At 39.4% G+C, this 24,772-nt stretch overlaps 1 protein-coding gene across 5 annotated transcripts in view; it reads right to left on the reverse strand.

The window, feature by feature from the left end:
• The window catches only part of CREB5 (cAMP responsive element binding protein 5), a 285,186-nt gene that overhangs the window by 180,336 nt on the left and 80,078 nt on the right, over positions 1-24,772 (reverse strand). For 4 of the 5 annotated variants that reach the window (XM_048511159.1, XM_048511158.1, XM_048511160.1 and 1 more), the window contains 2 exons: positions 24,009-24,130; positions 6,473-6,645 (listed from right to left, as the gene is read on the reverse strand). In XM_048511159.1, coding sequence (XP_048367116.1) covers positions 6,473-6,645; positions 24,009-24,130 — 295 coding nt within the window. The remainder of the gene's footprint in view (positions 1-6,472; positions 6,646-24,008; positions 24,131-24,772) is intronic. The other variant, XM_048511162.1, reaches the window with a different exon arrangement.

Here is a 24,772-nt window from a genome sequence, read left to right on the forward strand (position 1 = left end):
TTCCTGGATGCTAATCACTGAATCATTTCTTAGAATTTTATATTGGTGCTTTAACAGGAGTCAAACATCTACAAAGGCTTGTTTACTTTAAGTGACTTTGTTTTATTAACTCGTCAAGAATTCCACAGCCTCTGGCCTGTTCATTTAACTCTCATTAACACATGTCCCAAAATACTGAGTCAATGACTCACAATATTAATCTCCATAGTCATAGCGGAACTGTTGCAGTGGGCACAGCTTCATATACTTAAGGAATTATCCTCAACTGCACTATAATCTGAAATATTCAGGCACAAGATTTACCATGGTTTTGCCCAGGTGAAGGTTGTGCAAGTTTTTTGAACAGTCTTATTTTTTAAACAGTCAGCAACATTCTTAATGCTCTAATATATGAACAAGTTGTACCGATTATGGCAACGCTTGTGAAATTACTGTGGAGTAAATAGCCAGATTCAGTTCTGGACAAGATTCCCTTTTCTTTGACAACAAAGGAAGTTTGTGCTTTGTCTATTCATGTCTAGAGAAGGATTTTCACAAACTATTATGGAAATAATAAATGAAGTCAAATGATGTCTGTGGATAATTCTGTTGAAAGACTATCCTATTTATTATAGGGGCAGCTAAGGAGATACTCCTCTAGCCTAACCCTAGCCATAGGCTAGCAGAGGCTCTAGGAAAAAATGATGATGTTGTTTTGCTTCTCTCTAAGAACTTTAGGGAAGTTACCCATTTCTTAAACACACCTTTCTTTGCACCCGCAGACTTTGGACTCCTACAATTATCAACCCTCAGTCTTTATTTATTTATTTATTTATTTATTTATTTATTTATTCATTCATTCATTCATTCATTCATTCACTCATTCATTCATTCATTCAATTTCTAGACCGCCCTCCCCCTAGGGGCTCAGGGTGGTGCACAACAGCACCTTGGGGAGCACCTAGTCTTCCAGGCTTCTCATCAGAGGTATGTTAAAATTCTGAACAAAATAACTTCACAAAACAGTAAAAAAAATTGTACGCATAAATTGTGTGTTGAAATTAAAAACACCTGCTCATCAAACTGTATGCAAGGCTGCAGAATTGTAATATAATGGTAAAGCTCAGGAGGTTGTTTTCTTAAGGAAATAGTATTGTAGTCTATGGCAATGCTTTTGTATCAACTTGCTTTTACTGTATGGTTTTCTAACTTTTAAACACACTTTCTGCATTATTGCTTGCCATGCCTTAAACAGTTTTGGTTTGTTTGCATCACTTTCAATTTCTGCAATACTAGTCCTACTACACTGTTTCTTCAACGTTGTATGCTGCCTGACTGAATTTTTGAAGAAATATTTTGCAATCTCTGTGGGAAAGGTGAACTATAAATAAATGAATAAATAACCACACAGCATTGCTAAGGGACTGTTCTAATTAAACTAGTAGTATGGCAAGTGACCAGAGTCCTACAGTAAAGAATATACTTTTCTCCCATAAATTGAATTGGAAAGCCAGATGGTCAGCCAACAGTATTGATGCAGATCCCCCCCCCCACCTTTTTTTTGGCATGGCCTGCCAAGGACAGTACAGGGAAACTAAGCCACAGCAATTTATCCATGCATGCTTACCCTGAAGATTCTGTCAAAATCTTCAGGTAGATGTTCTTTAATTAACACCCAGAGACTCCCAAAGCTCCTCTGAGTACTTGCTCTGGAAGGGAAAAGACCATACCATTCCTTTCAAGGAGGCAGGTTCTCAAAGCAAATTGCCTCCTCTGAATCAAGTGACCTGTATTGGCTGCAGGTTGGTAGATAAGGCATGAGGAGAGAAACCCCAAACTCTACGTTGTTTGATGTTAGAATTTCACTGCCACACAGATAAACACTAACAGTCAGAAGGAACTTCATGCTGGCATCACAAATCCCATCTAAGTAAATCTGGATTACCCACAGACCTAAGCAAAGTACAGCCTGTTATATAAAATCTTCCAGATCATCAAGCACAAATAATCATTCTTCATGCAAAAAAAAAAAGTAAATAACCATTTATCTGCTACTGTTAGTCAAAATATACCTTGCATCTTTTAATCATTCTGTAACTCTATGTTGTTCTTTGTATAAGGATTGGTCCAAACAACTTTTATTGGGGGGGGGGGGTGTCAGAAAATCTCAGTCAGGAGTCCCCTATCTTTTTGAGTCAGTAAGCATCTTTGCAATTCTAACAGAAGGTGGTGGATACAACCACAAACTGACTGTCGCAAGAGATGGATTCAATCACAAAATGTCAGGAAGTAAGGCTATACATAATTCCAATATTAAATCTTCAACATTTCAGGCAGAAACTCTCTTTTAACAAAATTCCTTTTAAAATGAACATAAAGTTCTTCACAAGCACCAGGAAAGAAGAGTTTGTATTTATATCCTACTTTTCTCTTCTGTAAGGAGTCTCAAAGTGGCTTACAAACTCATTCCCTTCCTTTCCCCACAGCAGAGGTAGGTGGTACTGAGAGAGTTCTGAAGATCTGTGACCAGCCCAGGGTTATCCAGCAGGTTTCATGTGCGGGAACAGGGAAACAAATCCAGTTCACCAGATAAGAGTCTGCCATTCATGTGGAGGAGTAGGGAATCACTCAGTTGTCCAGATTAGAGTCCACCACTCTTAACCACTACACCAACTGGCTCTCAGTGGGTGCCATGAGTCCTACAGAAACTATGCTAGGGATCTCTAGTTTAGGTCCAATGTTATTGGTGAAGGGAGTGGACAAGATTGGCTATTGATCCTTTCCAACTGTGGTACTTATTCATATATAGAAGAATTAATGTTAATTTCAACATTTGCTTTCCAATTACGCAAAGTATTTACAATACAAATAAATGTTCCTCTTTCAATACTTCCAGGTTTCCTAAGAACTTTTTGGTGAAAAATAACCCTACTGAACCATGTCATAGCAGATATTATTAGGACTCCCTGACTCAATAGCTAGAGTCAGCATATGGTTATGAAAAGACAGAAAGAGGTAAAAGCCTGAGTTCACTGCCCCCTCCCCCCAAAAAACCTTTTCACAATGGCAGAAAGACTTCATTAAATTCTCACAGGAGTTTCTATTGTTTACAACAGGAGATGTTCCATTTACTTTTCTGGCACATTTAAAATGTAGCTTAGCACCACTGATAATGGAAATTAAACAAGATTGACAGCAGCTCATCTTATCAACATTCTTCCTTTCTCTCCCCCCTCACATCCCCCTCACAGAAACAGCTGGTGAACTGCAGTAAGAAATAAATTGCATGAAACAGCTGTAATGAAATGGGGAGCTCTCTAAACTGGAAGGCAGGTTCATCTTATTTGCCTTTCTTTTGCTTTTAAAATAAACGTCTATATTATGTTATCTTCCCTCTGTGTTTCAAGTCTCAGTGCAGAATATACACTTGCTGTTAAGCAAAGAAAGGCAACACTCCATGATTCTTCTTTTTCAGAACATCTAGTCAGATGACTTTTCTCCCACATTTCTTCAAAGGCAGTTCAGTAATATCCAGAATGTTTTTGCCATGCCTCCTTGTCTCTTACAATGGTATTTCTGCATCCTGTTTTCAATTGGTTTTAAGTGCCCATGTTGTATTGTTAAAGAAAAAGTACTTTTTCTTTCTCAAAGCAGACACGTTATTATACATTTAGAGAGAACTGGAATTACATCCACTGGCACTGGGCATCTGTTCACACAGATGAAGTTCTACCAGAAGCCCTAAGCATGTCCAACTGTGTGTCCATTGGTTTTTTGTACAGGATTGGCAATGTGGTGAAAAGCAAGATCCCAATCACACAAAGTCTATATGTATACACATAATGTCTCCCTAGATACATTTATCTGTATGTATCAGACAGGGCCGGAGTGAGGGGGAAATGCGCCTGGGGCATGCGTGTGCCCTGCACCCTTGCCACAGCCACGTCACACCCCCGGAGTGCCCCAGAATGCCCCTGCCATGACCCCTGCCATGCCCTTGCACCAGCGCGCGCAGAGTGCGTCACACACCTCCCCGTCTTCTTGGTGCTACGCCACTGGTACCAGAGCTGCTAACCTTCAGATGGTGACTGGAGCTCTCCTGGGATTACAATGGATCTCCAGGCAATAGAGATAATTTAACCTGGAGAAAATGGGCACTTTGGAGGGTGGAATCAATGATATTATACCCAAATGAAGTCCCTCCCCTTCTCAGGCTCCACCCCAACATCGCCAGATATTTCCCAACCTGGAATTGGAATCTCTATTCTGTAGAGATGTCCTGCGGCAAGGCCAACAGTTCTGTTCCCCTCTATATGCACAGAGTGTATGCACTTTTAATGACCCAACAGGGCTTCATTCTGAGACTGCATAACAACAAGGATCTATTTATGTGTCTGAAAATAGCAATCTTTTCTCAACAATCCTTATCTAGTATCTAGAACTTTTCCATTTCATGCATACACCTCCCAGCCCAGAGGCTAAGCAAAAAAAGATGAGAGACAAGCGTGGAAAGAGTCACAGTCACTGTGAACAAACACAACCATGCTGCATGGACTGAAATGCCCATGAACACAAAGTTGTCCCAATCTTTCATGCAGGAGCAAAGTCTGAGCAAAGGAAACCTTATCTACAATTCATTGTTTGTGTTGGCCTACAGCCAGTGCAAACATTTGCAGGTGGCTGGGCCATATTTTGACACTTCACTATCTACAGTTAAGATAAAAATCAGAGTGTTGCTACAGTACAGTTCTCTATGGTCTTTTGGGCCTGATTCTGATCTCACTTAAGATGAGAAACAAGCATTACGACATTGGTTTCTGGAAGGATTTGAGATCATTAACGGACACGTTCTGCAAGGCCCTTCATTTCTAAAGGAAAATAAAGAAAAACTCATTCTTTATACACCAACCTACATCAACACCCAACACAGTTAGAGGACATACAGGATCCGATCATATTTTTTAAATATATGTTTTACACTTATCCAAGGCTGGATGCCAAACAAGAAGAAATACATTAGTTGCGAACAGAGTATCTTTTGTAAAATTGAACACGTAGTCCAAAGTGTAATTATTTTGATTGTTATTTATGTTTCCAAGATACTTTGAGCATTCACTCAAGATTTAGGACAATAAAGTGCAGATTTACAGTGGAATCCTGAGTGGGTGGGGAAACTAAACCACCTAGGAAACAACCCCACTACTGGTATAAGGGCCATTTACTCCAGCACAGGGGTACTTATGCCCATGCTGGGAGCCACGCAGCAGCATGATGCCTTGCCACCAGTGCAGCCATGCTGGCAGCACTCCTTCAGCATAGGAGCCCATGATGGTACTGAAGGGGGCATTCTCAGGAGCAGGGCCAGTTTTACATGGCTTCCTTTCAGCCTGGGAACACCCCCATTTTCCAGCTCAGATTTACTCCAGCAAAATCTGTGGTGCAGCCCATTAAGCTGCATATGCCACTTTAACATTGTTGTTGACGTCCTGACCATGGTGCAGCCTTGTAGGTGGTAACGCAGTGGCACGGTGGCTATGATGTCCTTGGCCAAACTATCCCTCCCCCCTCAAGATTGCACTGCCTGTCCAAATGATTTATGTGAAAGTCATGGGCAGAAGTCTTAGGTAAAGAAGCGGTACAGCATAGAAAGGGCAAAGGGTCAAATGAGGTGTGCTTCTTTCGTTAAGTAACAATGGGTGAATATTCTGGTGCTATAATTCAACTAAAGAACACACACTGAGCGCATGATACAAAATGAAAACAGAATTTAAATAAAATATGTTAAAATTACAAATTAACTGTCACACAATTATCAAAAATAATAACTTCACAAGCAGAAGCCAATAAGTGCATGTATTATCTGAAGAATCTGAAGATTCTGTACCACAATCACAATAGCAATGTGTACACAAGCAGGGAAAAGTGTTTAATTTCCTTAGATTCTCCAGGTTTCTGAATACCCACATTGATAAAACGCAATGCCTCCATAGATGTTCTTTCCCAAATATAAAGAAATAGATATGAAACATGTAACCAGATACTAATTTGGTAAGTGCAAAATCCTAGCTGGATGTTCACTATGAAAGTGAATAGCAGAAGCAGGATGGAGTCCGTTTGAGTCTAGACTTAGGATCTGATATTTTTAGTAACCTTACAGTGCATTTTTGGTGAGTGATGTCCTTCTGCTCACTTAAAGATACATAGCAGTAGGGTTCCTGTAGGAATGCTGTTACAACTATGATTAGTATTGCCCTATAAGCTTCCACATCTGCTGAAGAAATGTGGAAACTCCCTTTAGGATAGCGATTCCCCACATGTGAACAAAGGCCCAGTGTTCTGAAATGAATGGATCTTCAACTAGCTGTTGAGAACTACTGAAACAAGGAATTTCTTCTTTTTTCACCATGTACAATTCAAATTAAACATCTGGTATAACACTTGGCCCAACACTTTATCCAACCAAAATGAAGAGAGCAGAGGACAATCTTCTTACCCAATCTGTCGGTTTGTAGAAGGTGCTTGGGTAATGACTGAGCTGGATTGTGGAGATGGCATCGCCTGTTGAATCACAATGCTGGTGTCATGGTTTGGCATCCTTGGATTGGAGAGCTGATGTGTCCCAGGGGCTGCCATGGCCCCACCAACAGCGTTATGCATTGAAATATTCTGTGAAAAAAGAAGGCAAACAAATTGGACACAATGATTTGCTTCAATTTTCCTTAGCCTAAAATTAGGGATTTGGAAATGTCAACAGAATGAAAAGTGATTGGCTTTTGGCAAACCTCATGTCAATAGAGCTTGATCTAACTAACAGCTATAAAGGAATGAAAAATAATGGTTTGCTTTTACAGTGTAACACAAATTGAAAATACCCCAAAGTTGACTAATCACTCTTCTGTACATCTGACCCATGATTTATAATATAGACATTTTGCACATATCCATTTGCCCGTATGTGATATATATTTCATTTCAAAATCATTTCCACAGTCAGTATATGGCACATTGATTTAGTATTCTGGCCAGTGCTAAAGTACTAGATCTGTTCAGAATGATAAGTGAATAGGGTTTGATGGGCTCCAAATAACAACCAGAGTAGGTTTATTTTTTTTTAAAAAAAAGAATCTTTACTTTTATTCTAGGTACAGGAAAATACACTGTTTGCTCCATCTTGTCTTTCCCTCCTTACAATTACTTTAAATGAGCAGGATACACTATTGAGTATTACAACAAAACTCCTTTTCATCTCCGTGTTGAAAGTGGCACACAAAAATAGTCAACTTCACTTTACATGTAGGTGAGCATTTAATTAATTCAGTTAATAACAGCTGAAATAAAAATGGAACCTGACTTTCGTGAACCAAATATTTTCAGATATGATGTTACTATTTTGACAGATAAGGGTGAGAAATTCTTGAATGGGTATCCTGTATGAGTTGGCGGGGGGATTTGGGTTGAAAAATGCTATGGGGAAGAAAGAAATGTGGATTGGGCAACAGCACAGGAAATGGAAATGAACATTTTTTCCCATTTTTTTCTAGTGACAATTGTTTTCCTGATACTTTGTCCCTCAGAAGAAAATATACATCGAGATATAATTAACATTACTAAAACAGCATGGAGGGAGGAGTTAAACCCCTTTCCCCCCAGCAACACGATCTGAATTTTAAAATTCTAAATACTATGGAAGATTGAATCATGAATCCACAATGTCTTATCTAGTCAGGCCATTAAATTATCTCTCTCAGACCTCTCTCATGCTACTTCTGTAAACGTTTGAGTTGCTGTTAGTGTGAAACAGAAACAAAGAGTTGCATGTGCAACTAACTCTGGCCAGAGGAGGTTTGTGCTGTAATCCAACTGAAATAAGAACAGATTTTAGTGTCCAGTGTGAGACTACCCTCAGAAATGCAAGATCAGGAAACAACTGGCCTGAAGACTGGCATGCTGCTATAATTCAGTAATTTCCATGTCCCTGTGCGGACACCATTCAATCGCTAACTCCCTGCAAGGAATAGTACGTACTTGTCTCACCTGTCTTACTGAAGGCAGAAAATCTGGTTCTTTCAATTGGTTGATATGGCTTTTGCTGCTGCTGCCCATTCCAGCTGAGTGCTGCCATCTCAGGTTGCTTTCACAGCCAGACATTCCTACTGTGCTCTTGTTGCTTCTGCAGATGCAGTGGCATTCACAGCAACAATGCAGCATCCTCAAGGGGGGCAGTGTTTAAACAACTCCTTCGCACCCACCATTTCCTTGTCGCCGGAATGCTTTTTGCACACTTTTCAAAATGTGGTAGCAGGTATACTGAATATCGTATAGTGGACACTATAACAATGTATCTACTTCTAGAACAAAAAAAGTGACAAAAGCCTACTGGAGTGACCAGGGAATGGCAGGAATGAGAGACTGATTCTCCTTTGTCACTGTCATTAGTCACATATTGATCCAGTTGGTTTTATCTGAGGAGTTACAGAAAAGACTTGTTGATTTTCTTTCAAAATTTATTCATTTTAGAGCTTGTCTGTGCTGCAATGGAGATGATCTTCCATGGCCCCTTCCGCACATGTACAATAATGCACTTTCAATCCACTTTCGATGCCCTTTGAAGCTGGATTTTACTGTGCGGAATAGCAAAATCCACTTGCAAACAATTGTGAAAGTGGATTGAATGTGCATTGTTCTGTATGTGCAGAAGGGGCCCATGTGGATGAAAGAGTAAGAGGTTCCATCTTGATGCAATGAAGCTAGATAAAAGCAATTATACTAATCCCCTGATAACTACTAGGTAACAGACTCCAAAGTTCTGCCAGAATCAATCCCAAACATGACATGCACGGGGAATGGAATCACGTATTCACAGTTGTTACACCTGCCACACAGTAGTTATCTCAGATTGCTGAATTCTAGCTGCATAATTTGACAGAGCTCCATCTGGAGACTGGGGCCTCTTGATTGTCAGCTGTTTGTACAGACTTCATTCAATCATATTTGTGCACTGATTTGCAGTGCCAGCGTGGGCAACCCCTTTTGTTGTGTTTGTTTTTCAGGGTTTCTGTTCTCCTCGTTTCCTACCCATGCCCATTAAAAAAACAGTCAGTTGCTGCTCACTGACCTTTTTCTTTGATCTGTCAGACACAAGAGTTTTCATATAAAGCCTTTGCATTGTGTCATTTATGGCTGGGAGGCTCATCACATACTGTTTCTCTGCCCAGCCTCACTAAATGATGCTGTGACAGCAGAATCATCCTGAGCAACAGGAGCCAGGCGATACTTCAAAAGTTGGTACTTTTGTGAGGTACCACTGTGGTTTCCCTCCTATGCTTCTAGGGTCGAATACAGCTAGCAAACTGTTAACTAGATGCATTTTGACGTCCAATAGTGTAGATTAAATGGAGCTACACCATTAATGATATACCCACTGAGCAAACCTGCTTAGATCTGTCACTGGTCCCCAGATACAGATGTTCTCTGGGCTCTGCCCCCTTCTTCCCAAACCAAACACTGACTGAAAGCAAAAATTGACCTGTCCATCCTCTTGGGCTCTCCCAGTGTGACCCCCCCCCCCCAATTTTTTAAGCCTCCTTTGGTAATAGGCAATGGTTTGCAAGCTTCTCCAACAGCATAACTGGTCTTAATGTAAACACCATCAACTTGACTGCTCAAGAATGCAGAAGATTTACTGCTTTGGGTCTTTTATCTTAATTTTTCGTGACATGGCCTAATTAGCGGTGCCCTCTAATTATGAATGGAAATGAATAATGAAAGATTCTCCTGTTTTCCAGGCCTATCTACAGCACCCACCCCCATTCTTCTTAGTGTCTGCGAGATTAGCTTTTTGACATAGGCTTTTACATATGCAGTAGTGTCAAATGGGTACCGGATGTACCTATAATAAGTGACTGCATTATTGGCAACAGAAAAAAATTCTAGATAAAAGGAAGAGAAATATTTAAAGAATGATGAAACCCAGTATGTTAGGATATTGAATTTTAACAGTAAATTCTATGGGATGAAAATATGCTGTCTTGAATGGACATTGAAAAAGACCTTTTCAAGCTTTGAAAAGGAGAAAGCGTATACTCTGGGGACTAAAGGATATTTATTTCACAAACAATCAGTCTCCTGAGATCATCACCCAAACAGAACAGAACACAAAGCACTTCTTATGTACCAATGAAATTTCAATAACACAAAATGTGCACGGCACAATTAGGGTCATTTAGAATATGTTATGCCGGGATAACTGTACAGCATCCTGCTAATTGAAGGCTACAGAGAAGGGAATTCAACTGGACAGATAGCTTTTATTTATGTTTTGTCTTAACAACAGTGAAATCACAAACAGAGCATTCTTTTTTTCTCACACACAGTTGCCTATTCCAGAGTTTATAAAACAGGAATTTGGCAGCATGTCAGTGATGCTAACTAATTTCCTTTTTTAAATGCAATTTTTAAGACCAAACAAGCAGATTTATCCTGCTAATGAAGCATCACATGCTGCTCTGAAGCTAAATTATTATTAGTTCATTTGTTCATCCTTTTCCTGGTAAAGCAAAGGCAGTCCCTGTTGTGGGTAGGGGACACATGCTGCTTCAAATCCTTTAAAACTTTCTTCTCAATAAAAGCTTGTCACAGCATTACAGCAATTTGTGTCCACAATTTAATTCTGCCATAGAGGATTGCTGCTGTTTAGAATTTAAAAGTCATTTTATTCCTAGTTCAAGAATTTTGTTGTACAGCTAATCAGACACAGAAGTATGGAAAGCATTTATACTATACTGATATATTAATGTTCAATATTTTTAAACTTATGCAAGCTAATTGTAAGCTGTCAAAAAGCAACTCTGCTACACTATTCATCTTAATTGATTATTTAGGCATTCCACAAAATGTACATAATGGCTTCCACTTACTTATTACATTTGTATTCTGTGCATTCCCAAAGGAGCCCAGAATGGTGTACATAATGCTTTCTTGTGCATAAATTACTCATTGTATTCCAACCAGGACTGTTTTGAATGAACAAAACATCCTTACTAGCTATGAAATAATGCATTCACTACTTACATAGCTCTGAAAGAATTAAAGTCCTGTTTAAGGAACATATTCATTGTCCCTATAAAGACGTAAGACAAGGTGCTGATGTTTTGTGGTATCAATTAATTCCCCAAAATATATTTACATTATCATCAACAATTAGACTTTGTAGAGTATTTACTATGTATGGGCATGGAAGCTGAACAATGAAGAAATCTGATTTATTTAAAATGTGTATTGAAGAAGAGTTTCACAGATACTGTGGACTGCCCCCCCAAAAAGTGGGTTCTAGATCCAAACAACCCTGAATTCTCTCTAGAAGCTAAATGATCAAACTGAAGCTATCGTAATTTGGTCACATTATCAGAAGACAATAATGCTAGGAAGTGTTGAAGGTAGCAGGAAAAAGGGAATAATTAGGATGAGATCAATCAACTCAGTAAAGGAAACCATGGCTCTCAATATGGAAGACCTGAGCAAAGCTAGAATGTTTTGGAGGTCATTAATTCATAGGGTCACTGTAGGCCAGAAACAACTTGATGGCATTTAATAACAACACAATCATGCTTCTGAAGAGTGTAAACACTGATTGGAAACTACATTCCAGAAACACTACAGATATTTCACAGAGAATACCTTGCACTCCTGAGCATGAGTTTGTTGATTCCAAGTCCCATATGGATTTTCTGCTCCTGCTAAAATGATCTGAGATTCTCTTGTGATAGGAGGAACTCCATGTTTTATATATTTTTTAATTTGGAGAATAATTTGTATTTATTTATTTATTTTTTCAATCCACCAATAAAGACTCCATAAGTATAAGAAATCATTGGCTGCTTCATTCGTTTCGACAGCTACAGCACACACAAGGAATGTACACTTGGATCTCCTGTTTTCATTGACCTGAACAGGTCATTGACCCACACAGAAGATCTGTGGATTTTTCCTGCATTCCTCTGTGTTTTGGAGCTGTTCTGATAGATAGTGGATAGATAATTTGGGGCTGCAGATAATTCCTGGGGCTGCAGTGAGGAAGGGGAAAAGATGAGATGGAGCTGTGCTTACAGAAAAAACAGAGAAGACGCTATTTCCCCTTTTCCTGCTCCGTGCAATGTCCACTTTGCTATTTATCCACACAGGTATTGCTGATCTTTCCAGGGTTCAGAGGGGCTGTCAGGATAGCTTGAAACATGCAACAAACCAGCATTCTGTGTGCACATAATTGGACGCAATCCATTAAAAGGAACTGAATGACTCATATGTGAAAGAGATCCATGTTTAGTGAAAATAACCATGTACATAAGAAATCATTGGACCTTACTGACCTCTCACTTGATCAGTGCTGTGGTGGGGTGTAATGGATCATGGGGGTAAACTGAGACAGTACTCTGCTTTCACAACCTGATACCTCTGATGGACACTATCCCAATTCAGATGCATGCTTATTCTCTATCTAATTTTCTGGAGCTGGATCCAGTGAGGACTTGCTGGATGGCACAGATAAAAACAAACCCACAATTACTACACAACAAGATAGTGTGGAACCAGTTGATGGAACCAGCCTTTCCACCCATAAAGTTTGCCCACCAGCAGTTCAGAGTTTCAAATACTAAATACTATGAAGTCCAGACAGACTGTAGTGCAGTTTTTATGGTATGTAAATTAAGCAGTCTCCATTGTTGCCTTAAGAAAGGAGCTGGATACTATATTTCCAACTTGACCTATGACATCTAAAACAGACAGATAAATAACACTTACATACAAAAGTGAGAGAATGCCTAGTGGTTCATACAGTAAACATTGCTAATGCTTCTGAAGAGGGGCTGACCTTGCTAGCCAATTACATTATGCTAATTTGGTCACTATAACATCTGTGCAGAGGCATTTGCACTCAGACCAGCACAGAGATTTATGTCATCGCTTCTAAGCAACAGACTAATCTCTCACCTTCCTGTTATAGTTTCACATGGAAGCATCTATATGAAGCAACATTACGTTGCCTAAATGATAGTTACTACAGGGTCCTCTTCAAAGAGATAGCCGGTCATTCCCTATCCTTCTAATAAAACTGCTTTTAAATCTAAGAAGACATACTTTTGAAAAAATATTTTTGATTAAGCTTAATGTGGAGGCTTTCAGTCCACTGACAAGATTTTCTAGGCTCCATTACCTTTCCGTAGCAATATTATAAAATGCAATCACACGTTTAAAAGAAAGGATTCACACAGGATCATATCACAGCATTTTCATTATGGAGAAGACATCATTCTATGATGATTCTAAAATAATCTTATTCAGATTACTGTAATTTCAGTTACTTTCTAACTCCAAGGATGGAGGACACTGTTTCGGTGTTCATGACCCACCTGGTCTGGACTTTGCAGTAATGCTACTCCCTTAGGCTCCTTCCGCACATGCAGAATAATGCACTTTCAAACTGCTTTCAATGCTCTTTGAAGCTGTGCGGAATAGCAAAATCCACTTGCAAACAGTTGTGAAAGTGGTTTGGAAACACATTATTCTGCGTGTGCGGAAGGGGCCTTAGTTAACTGTGGAAGTCTCTATTTGACATAATTTCAATCTGAAACAGCTAAATACTGAAGATGTAGGATTAATCCAAATAACTGGTTGTCTTCTGCCAGCTTTCTGCTGACAGAAGTGGATCAGTCCTGCCTTCCCCTTCCCCCAGAGGAATTCCAATGACCCCTGAAAAACTAATGCCTAGAACAGTGGGACTCTTGAGGATAAAAAGCCACATAGATCAGGGGCTGCAGTAAGCAGAGGAATCAGGTGAAATTAAATCTCTCTCCACTTCTGTCAACACAAGGTTAAAATAGAGTTCAGTGTTTTAAGAGAAGGAAAGTAACACAGAGTTCTCCCTCAGAGGTCATCCAGTATGACTTAAACTATTTTGTCTCAGATTAAAATGGGAGGTTAGCTTTTTTCCTCACCTTGTATTCAATACAATGCAAAGATACAAGGAAGCCGAATACGTGGTTTCAGCAATTCTCTTGACTTTTTGCACTGCTCCATAAAAGATTATGTTGGACGACCAGACATTTTGAAGGCCAACACTAATATACTAGCTGATCCATATAGTCCCTAGTAATAAAAACATGCAGACTATTTAAGAAAGATTTCCTTCAAAAAATTTCTAATCTGAAAACTGATGGAGTGTAGCCTATAAAATGTGCGTACATGAGAATGTGTGTGTGTAAAGGTGAAACCTCTGGGGAAAACTTTTGTAAGCAAAAATTATTAAACGATGTAGTCAACCATTTCACATGTACAGCTATTGAAAGTAAAACACTTTACTGAGCCAGAGACCAGGATCTGCGGAAGATGGGTTTGAATCTTCATTCTGCCATGGAAGTTTGCTGGGTGACTTTGGACTAGTCACTGTCTCTCAGCTGTATTTATCTCACAGTGTTGTTGTTATAAGAATACAATGGATATAGGAGAATTATGTGGGTTTTGGTCCCCAGCAGGAAGAAAAGCAGGGTAGAAATATGGAAATAAACAAATACACTTTCAAATTAAAATGAACCATAGTATAGAAAGTCAGAACTTCTTTAAGACTAATTATTTTGGGGTAAACATACCAATCTATAAGCACTATTATTCAGTTTCTCAGCTTTTGATAATATTCTTTAAATACATTCTCCTTGACAGGCTCATTAAAGAGATGTTTTCAACATGCTGTGGTAGTAATTTAATCCTAATGGTAGTATAGAAGTTACACAACCTACTAATTTCCCAGCGCGATTCTCTTGTGTCACACCAGAGGTTTTTTAATCAGTTGCAGTTTTATTTTGGTAATTGCCGACTACCTGTTGGATATTTTATCACTAAGAGATATTAATGGATAGAAGACAAAATGGATAAACCTTCCTTTACACTGAGTAATTCCCCAGACTAGTAAATAATTGTCCCTTCATTGTCCACTGTAATCTTTTAAAGATTACACTCTCATTTGGAAACAAGCCAGGAACTAGTTGTTGATTCTCAAGTAAAACTGATATGATTCCAGGCCCACAAAGGATTTCCTCCAGAGAAAGAATTTTCTCCTGCCATATTCCCTACAGAAAACCAGTTTGCTTGAGTTGTTGACTCAGGATTAATGCCTTGGAGGATCAAATATTAATTCCTCTTGTTTATATCTGACACTTCCTCCAAGGTTCTCAGGGTAGTATATATGGATACTGATTATCTCACTTTTCCCCTCACACAAGTTAGGCTGAAAGATACTGGCCAATGTTATCCAGCAGGCTTCATGGTTGTATGGAGATTCAAACTTTTCCCTCCCCCGAATCCACTTTTCCTCAGAGGCTACTCCCAAATCTCTGGGAATTTTCCAAGCCACAGTTGGCATCCCTAATGTTCCTATAAGGAGAAGCACAGCAGGGCTAGGTTTTGTACACAGCAGTTTGGCTCCTTTAGGAAACCATACAAATGCTCCCTAAAGCAATACTGGTTAGTGCTACAACAAATTGATATGCTAAACAGCACACTAAACAGATATTAATTAACTTGAAAATTACAGCAACTTTGAAGGAAAGAGCAGTTGAGGAATCCACTGATCCACTGGTGTATAGCAGTCCCTGAGCAGTATGCTGGTTTCTACACATATGCTTTGCAAAGCTTCAAGAGGCCAAAAACAGGGCAGTCCCCCATTAAAACAATATAAAGAGCTTAAGGCTGGATGTTCAGTATCCCATTGTTAGCTGCCACTAATACCTAACATATCAAATCTAGATCCTCTACTTCACTAAGGGTCTGTTCTTCCTTAGTGGATTTATACCTCCTGTTTTGTTTCAATTTTCTTTTCCTTTGACCTTGAGGCACAAATTAAGGACCTCCATTGTGGGATTAACTCTCGCGGATACTCATTGCATAGATCCTTATCAACAACAAGTTTTCTTTTTAAAAAGGAAACTCGCCTTTTGGAAATGGGAAAACAAAAAGCACAGTTGGAAAAACCTCGGAAATCCCAGCAGAGGCTTAGATATAAATTGTTCCAATGTGTATAAGGTGGAAGATATCCACAGTCAGCGCAACAACTGTTCCTCTTTTGGAATCCTCTTTTTAATAAGACTCTCCTATAATAAAAAGACAGCCAAGCAGAATTAGATGCAAATAACAGCACTGGGCCGTGTGATACTTGCCACTGCAATTCTGGCAACATAATTTAAAGTGCATAGAAAACAGTTAATAATAAAATGCCATCTTTAAGAAAATGGGAGAGTCAGTGACTGTTGCATTCAGGCCAAACTGAACCAATGTGGGTCTCATTAGAATGGCAAAGAAAACCTTTTCCTGCAGTCAAAGAAAAGGGTAGTGCCTGCCTGGAAATTTCAGAAGTATTGCCTGAAGGACTTCACCTACAGCAGCAGAACCACCTGGCAGAAAATGACTGTCATAAGCTGAGCAATAGCCATTCTGCTGCTTTCTAGCAACCTGCATTGGTATTTTGTGGTGTTAGCTTTTTGGCTCTAACTTTAGAATCCCCACCAAATAAAAATGACAACGGTCATCACTGGCTTACTTGGTCTGGTTTTTTATTTCTGCTTTTACCCATTTCTATTAACAAAACTTCTAAGATTAATGTCTCCTCCCACCCATAAATGATACCACTTAAATACATAAATAATTTCCAATCAAGCGGCGGGGGGGGGGGGGGGGGGAACAGGAGAGCAGGGTAAAGAGGAATATTGTGGGAGGGGAAGCACAGAACTATGCTTTAAAAACAGGCCCCTTGCATTCATGCAAAAATCAACATATGGTTCTAATAGGCTTTCTAGAATGATTTATCAGGTAAGATTAAATCCTCAACCTGTATGTTTGTCTCCATAAATAAAGCAGAAGTGCACCTTGCTTTAAAAGGTATCAGAGCAGTGTCCTATTACCAACCATAGATGCTGAACTCTGCATACCATTAAACCCTGGAAAGAGGAGAATTTGTATTTAATAAGCAAAGAGGTCTGCCAAGAGTAAACAGCCTTATTATAGGAGAGTCTTATTAAAAAGTTATTCAAGTCAAAGTTTGTGCCTAAGATCTGTGTCAAGTGATCTCATAATGACTCATGGCAATCCTGTAGGATATTTAAGGCAGGATACATTTGGAGGTGGTTTGCCATTGCCTGTCTCCCTATGATTTCCTGGATGCCCTAGGGATGGGGAATGACACAACAGATAACCAACAGAGGTGTCTTCTAACCGGAAGAGTTAGCAGATATTCTAAAAAAGACTGTTCCCACAATTACCTCTGTGCACAATGATTCCTATGATTCCACTGAGGCCTTTCCCAGTTCTCTCTATTTGTGCTTGGATACTGCATCAGCCAACTTACCAGAGCCAAATGTTTTGCTGCACCTTTCTCTTTGAAGGGTAGACTCTATGGTGTTATATCCTGCTGAGATCCCTCCCCTCCCTAAAACACACCCCCAAGCTCCACCCCCAAATCTCCAGGTATTTCCCAACACAGAGCCAGCGACCCTACCCATTGGCCCTGGTTCTTGCTGGTCTCCAGAGTCTAGCCTCTGGGCAGGAAGAGACAGGGAGAAGCAGAATCAAACAGGAACAAAGAAACATAAATAACATTTTGGTGCAACACTTTCCCCTGCCCTTTATACCATTTTGCTCCTCATATGAAGCTACTTTGGACCACTGCAATGTTCTATTTTAGCATCCTTATTATTATTATATGCAGGCATTCACAATGAACAGACTGATAACAGCAGAGCTTATTCTCCAAATGCTCTGTAAGCAACTCCACACAAGTTCTAGTTAGCTGCACTATAAGAACTGCAAATTCCAGCTAGTGCTCACATGGATTCCCTGATGATTAACATTAAAAGGCCAATGAATCTGGAATGGCAAGCTGAAGTGTCGGCATTCCTAAAAAATGACTATCGATGTATTTTGAGAGGTTCCAAAGTACAGTGCATAACAAATCATACAGAGAAATGCCACTGCAGCACACTTTTTGAAAGATGGTTATTATCTCCTAATGCCTTGTGCTAAATCAATAGTCAATAACACGAATGACCCTAGCATATGCTTCTGGAGTGTTTTCCTTTTTAAGGTAGCATCATATCAAAAGCTGCAGTGAATGTAACATAGTCAATATTATTGTCATTTATTAATAGAGGTTCTAAAACACATCCTGTCTTTAGAGTCTTCAGAAACAACTGTGCAAAACATTCTTTTCTTTCCTGAATTTGTATTTCCTCTTTCCTTGTGAGACCCAGTTTATAATGTGCTAATATGTCCACCTGCCTAACACTATGTGCTCTAAAATTGTTCTATAGTATGACAACAATATTGAGCATTTGCATGTCACATAAGGGTGTTCACAGCACTTCAGCGATACGACTTGTTAATAGCATTCAATAATTTGTCTCAAAAGAGTAATTTGGCGTAATAACCATGAGCTACCTTCTAATCAACTAATTGCCAACATGTCTTTTCTTTTCTGTTATATTTTTATGTTAACAACCTACCTACATTAAATTGTTACAGAACAAATTGTGAGCCACCTCAAGCCCTTCTGTGAGCTGACGAGCCCTTCGAGGGGTGAGGTGGCCTATCAAATCCAATAAATGAATAAATAAACAAATAAACAAATAAACAAATAAACAAACAAACAAACTACCTCATAAGTCCCATATAATTAAGTGGGACTTACCCTCAAGTCAATTCGGATTTTGTACCAATTTCACATATAACATTGTGGTAACATTTTACTAATGTTAACAACTCAGAGGTTCTTTCCCCTGATACACAACTTCAATCATTAGTATAAGCATCAATAAAATTAGTTAAGCAAAGCATTTTAGATACTTTTTTTGTCATAAGCTTGTAACGACCCAGTAAGGTAGGTCCACATATTGTAGCTCAAATGTGAGAGATCTAGCTGAAGACCATTTGTACTGAAAATGGAGGCAACATTTGAATCACGGCCATTTTGACCCATAGCTCAATATTTTTGATACTATATTGTGCTAGCTCTAGATGTCTTTCAGTGACTAGCTCCAGTACACACTACTGGAAAGTTCTTTGTGAATGACACAGAAATGAATGAGAGTCACACGATACTATGCTTGCAGTGTTGCACAAGAGCTGTTGGTTACAAAGAGGCATGTGGAAAAGAAGCAAAGGTGTTCTAACTTCACAAAATCTTTTATTTCTCACTATCTTCTTCTGTACAATTTCTCACTCGATTTCTCACTGCCTTCTTCTGTACAATTTCCTGCACAGTAAGAAAAAAATTCAGACAGTGCACAGAGGTCAGGTCCACTCTATGCTTTTCAATGGGCTATAGACAAGTCCTCCAAATGGCTAAGATTGTCATATTCATGTCTGTGTAGCTACGGAGGTAGCTCATCAAAAATAAAAAATAGGAAAACTAGTATGTACTTTTGGGGCTGAAAAGGTATCCTGCATTGGAGCCTGTAAAGCAAACATCCTGGGGCACACTTAAGCAAATAGAGGCAGGGAGAATCCCTCCAGCAGCACACAAAATTTCAGGCGCAAGTGGAGGGTGAAACTGATCAGAGAGCTTAAAAGTCGAGCAGGAAAAATAAATCACCTCCTGAGCTCTGCATTCCATGCAGCTAGGCAGGAGACGTCTTGCAGGTGGTTTAAAGGAAAAAAGTGCATTTTAAAATGTTTTCTGAAAAAGACGCTATGAGCAGAAATCAAGTGTTCTGAGGATGTCTTGGGGAAAAGCTGTGTAGAGTTCCTCCCCAAGATGCCTTTTTTTTTGCAACCTCAAGCCACCTTATTTGTGCTGTGCAGACCAGACCAATCTCTCTCTAGCAAAAAGATGCTCAAAGAAAACAGTGTTTATACTGCAATCTTACGGCACGTTACACCTTCATAAGTCTGTTTGAAGTTAAAGGGGTTAGAAGATGGTTGCAATTCTCCTTAGGATTGAACTTTCAGTCTACCACAGCCATTTAATGAGGAATTTTGTATCCTGATTCCTTAATATTGAACCATGTTCAATGCCACAAGAGAGAATCACCATCTCCGACGCATAGCCTTGTTGCTTTCAGCTACCTGACTTTCCATCTTTCGAAAGCTGGAAGATCAGAATGGAATTCTGTGTGTGTGCTCACTTGCCCACCTTGACACTTTTTACATGGGTGGTTCCAAATCTTACCAACCCCTTTAAGCAGTACTCTGGAGAGGCAGCATAAAAATCTCCTAAATTAACAGAGATGTGGCAATCTCTGCTAGTCCAGGCAAAAGTCTGGAAACTAGCATCAGAACTCAGAACACAGAGCAAAGGCCATGTGAGCAAATAGAAACACAAACTATAAATCATGTAAATACAATTAATAAAATATTTGTAAAGATATTTTCCCAACGTTCTGCATTTAGCATGCAAGTACTAAATAGGCCATTTAGGAACAAAGGGGTCACTGGTTACACTAACGCATCAAAAATTGGTGGAGCAACTGAATCCACACCACTTGTGGTGTGGATTCACTGCTTTCGCTTCTTACCCACCTACAATGAGACATCATTGCACTTAACAAAGAAATGTCCCCTTGCATGGGGTCGGGGAGAGCTTAGAAAGTTGTTGGACAATAACAGTTCAGAATTTTAAAGATACTGGTTAAGTGGACCATATATACAAACTGCAGATCTTTCCCATCTCGCCTCTCCCATTCTCAAAGGAACCTTGGTAAAATGGCTTTAAAACTGCTTCAAAAAGTGATTGCATATCCTACTGGACTTTTATGATATCCTCTTCCTCATATCCATGACCCCAAAACACAAGTCAAAAGCCACAATGATTCTAAGACTGCTATGCTTGAGAGGGTTTAGCTACGATAATGGTAGTTGCATGATCTGCACTGGCATAGTAGACCGCGCTGTTCAATATTATTATTGCAACTAGTATTTTGCAGCCATGCTACATTTGAAACCCCTGGCAAAGCACTGCGGAAGAGATTTCAAAAGACACTTTGAGCTCACACCTTCCATCATAACAAAGACATACCTACTTCAAAAGAGCACCTTATAGTATCCCAAGTTGGATGCTGCTTGTACTTTTCTCAGTAATACACAGAATACAGGTGAAGCATTGCTATGCAGATTTTTTATACAGTTGCTCCAGTTATTTGGTAGGGAAGGAACACAGATGGTTGCAGCTTGGTTCTTGCAGACCTGCATTCATTGCTACACAGACAGTTTCCCAACAGTTCTTCACTGGCAGCAAAAAAAAAAAGTAATGTGGCTGCAAGTACTTCGTGCTCACGACCAATGTAAACATAAAACCTGCTCCTTGTGTCTTTGATGAAAACCTGATCTGTCGACACTGTCTACCTAGCTGCTTTGGATTGCAGAGTCTGAGTGATAGTCTCTGTCCGAGACAGAGCTGCTAATTACGGGCTACTGTCACAAAGAGATGACTCCTTGACCTGGATGACAGGAAGTTTGCATTCTCTCCTATCCGGTTACCAAACATAATTTGCTGACATTTTCATTTTTCTCAGCAGCATCTGTGGTCAGGATACTGGAACCTGGGATGGAGGTGCCAGAAACCGTTCTTTCCAAGTGTGTGGATGCAATAGCTACGTGACCTATTTTCCCTCTATGAGTACTGGCTGCTAATATGAACTGCTTCAACCATTTCTCCCTCTCTCGGTCATCCATGCCTGCCCTTTCCTCTCTTCTTTCCTCTCCTCTCCCATGTGATTTCCCCCTGTTGAAATTTAAATGGTTATAATTGGTGGCAGGAAGCCACATTATATTACACTGTTTCCACAGTTTAAGCCCATGGATTTTACTTTCCTTAGACTGGAGTAATTCTGCATAGGATTGTGCTGTATAATTTATATAATTTAAAAAACAGTGCAATCCTCTGTAGAGCTACATGCTTCCAAGTCTGTCGAAACCAAGGGCGTTAGAGACTGTAAGTCTCTGGTCTTTTCCACATGCACAGATTGCCACAGATTTTCCCAGTGGTCAGACCTTGTGCCTTGGAAGCATTTTCTGTTAATTAATTCTGCAATCTCTGCTTGAACGAAAACATCACAGGTCCCACATGAAACTGACAAAGCTGATTCAATCAACCCCATTTCTTTGTATTTCTGCCTCAATGTTAGCAACACTGGTGCAATATGACAGAGATTGTTGAAAATCCTTTTGAAAATGGTGGTAGAGGGGAAGAGAAAATGGCTGAAGAGTTGGGCAACTACAGAGGGTGTGGATAAGGGGCAGGTGTTTGGTGGACCAGAGAAATAGGGACCATTTAAACACGATCATGTGCTCAAGGGAAGCTGGCTTGGTAATGGAATGAGAAAAACTTTTGGTTGAAGTGCAGTTAACGTGCTCAGGGAAACAATGGAGAAAAATGAAGGGGAAACGTTTTTGGAACCAGAGGGAAAAATGGGTGGAATTCATAGAAAAAATGCAGAATTGGGCAGCAAGATACAATGTAGCTGACTCATGTGTAAAAGGTTTCTTAGGACTTCACATAATGTTGGATTTGACTCATTAATTGCAATCATTTGCCAGTCAAAATATGTGTTGTTTCCCTGGAGAATTGGGGGGGGGGGGGGCTCTTCATAGGAGACAAAATTTCACACAGACTACACAAACTATTATGTGTAGTTTGTCCAGTGTTGAATGACCTAGAGACTGTTTAATAGATCTACACCCAAAGTGAAGCTATTGTCAGTCAAAGCTTACTGTTGCATGTAATAGACATATCAGCATTCACCACAGCAACAAACCGCACTCAGAGGCGTCACAGTCCTACTGACACAAAAGTGTAACTGTGGGTTGGAAATTTTATCTTGCATGAAACTTCCACCTTTGCTGCTGCGTGTGAAGACTCTCCTGTGCATCAATGTAAAATAAGCACTTCTGTTTTCCTAAGTCAGACTTTGCAGTAACTCAGAATTGCTTTTATAGAGGTTTATATGAATACCTTATAAATCTTCCATAAATGTGGCTCTCAGATTTTACTTGAGTAAAGAGTATAATTCTGATTTTCTTATGCTAAATACTTTATACAACAACATTCCTGAGACTGGAGTTTCACACTTGAAGAGGTTCTCCGTTTCTTTTTTAATTCCACAGTAGCACCCCTCATTACAAAACAAACAGATCTTAAAATTCAGGGGAGTTTCAGAAGCTGCCACATACAGAATAGCAGCAATTCAAATCTATACATCAAAACACTTGACTGGATTGTGTCCTGAATATGCAAAGTGAAAATAAGGGGGGAAATGAAGGTTTTGATTTTAATTGGCTTTCAACATCATAGTGGTGGATGCTAACAGGAGCCCAGTTAACTCTCCTCTTACTTAGTCCAGTACTTAACCACAGAAATACTACAGCCGCACAGAATGTTAGCAGAGAATTGATGTGGTATCCCCTCAGGGGGTATGGAAACAACCACAGACAACAGCAGCAAAATTTGACCCATAATGATAGCAATTTTAACATACAATCCCCCTTTTCAAAAAGCAGCAGCAAATGTGCTGTTTATAAATGGCAGTTTTCTCTCTTTAAGTTAAACTTATACCTGCATTTTATTTTTACCACACTTCTTCAAAAATGTTAGAAGTGCAGGAATCAAGATCTTTCTGCTCACCTGTTTTTTCCCCACTTTTCACAGATAAAATTTTGCATGTGCAAAAAATGAAAGTTGAAGCCCCCACTGTCAGAAATGTATACGTGTTTTCTGCTCTCACGGGAGATACAGTTACAAGGTGGTTTGTGTAAGCGTGGATCTGGTAATATTATCCTGTTTACTTTTATAAAAGCTGACTAATGGTCTTTCATTAGCTTTAAACCTGGATAAATGCTCAATTTTACCAGTTTATGTCACAATCTACAGTGCCACCTAGTTTCCAATCTAAACGTTTCCCCCCCTCATTCAGGTAATAAAGCTCTTTCGGCTTTCACACAACATTCTTGCAGCACATAGAAGGGGGAAAGGGTTTCCAGTCTACAAAGGGGCATACCCTTTTATTGGTCTCTTCTTCTTGTGCCTTTCTAAACTCATGCTCTAAGGAGCAGTCTATATCGTTGAAGAGGCCCACTTCCTCACAGTTCTTCAGGAATCGGGTTGGTGTCGGAGTTTGGTCTGAGGAGAAATATCAAAAGGAACTGCAGTGGATATTTGGCAGTTAAGAATGAGACATTGTCACAGAATATATTACAACATGTAACATTATAACAAGATGTAATATCAACATCGGGAACTTATAATATTAGATGCAATGTATTATTTATTAGATGTAACTTTCATGGTTTTGTGGAGTTTTTTAAAAAAGATAAACTGAACTATTCACAAATTTCCATCCTGTATTTTCTATCTCCCCATCCCACCCCTTTCTGCCTTACATAGGAAAGACACAAACTCAAAGGAAACAGTTACGCAAGATGTGAAGCAGCTATGATCGCTATACTGGATTATTCAGAGATTCAGTCTAAATCATGGCTTTATTTTTATTCATTTATAAATAGTTCAAGTGCCCAAGGCAATTAGGAGGTCCCCATTGGGGAGAAATATGGGGTATAAATGAAGTAAATACATAATTGAATACAGAGCTTGCAGACATCTAATTGAATGATAAATTTCTTGTTTGCTCTCCAAAAAACTTGCATCAACATACATGGTTTTTCTAGATGGCCTCCCACTCGAAAATTTGATCAACCCTGATTAGCTTCTGAAATTAATATTACATCAGTGACCTTCAGACAATTGCCTGAGCAAAAAGTCAAT

The sequence above is a fragment of the Sphaerodactylus townsendi genome, linkage group LG11 (genome assembly GCF_021028975.2).
Source record: "Sphaerodactylus townsendi isolate TG3544 linkage group LG11, MPM_Stown_v2.3, whole genome shotgun sequence".
NCBI lineage: Eukaryota > Metazoa > Chordata > Lepidosauria > Squamata > Sphaerodactylidae > Sphaerodactylus > Sphaerodactylus townsendi.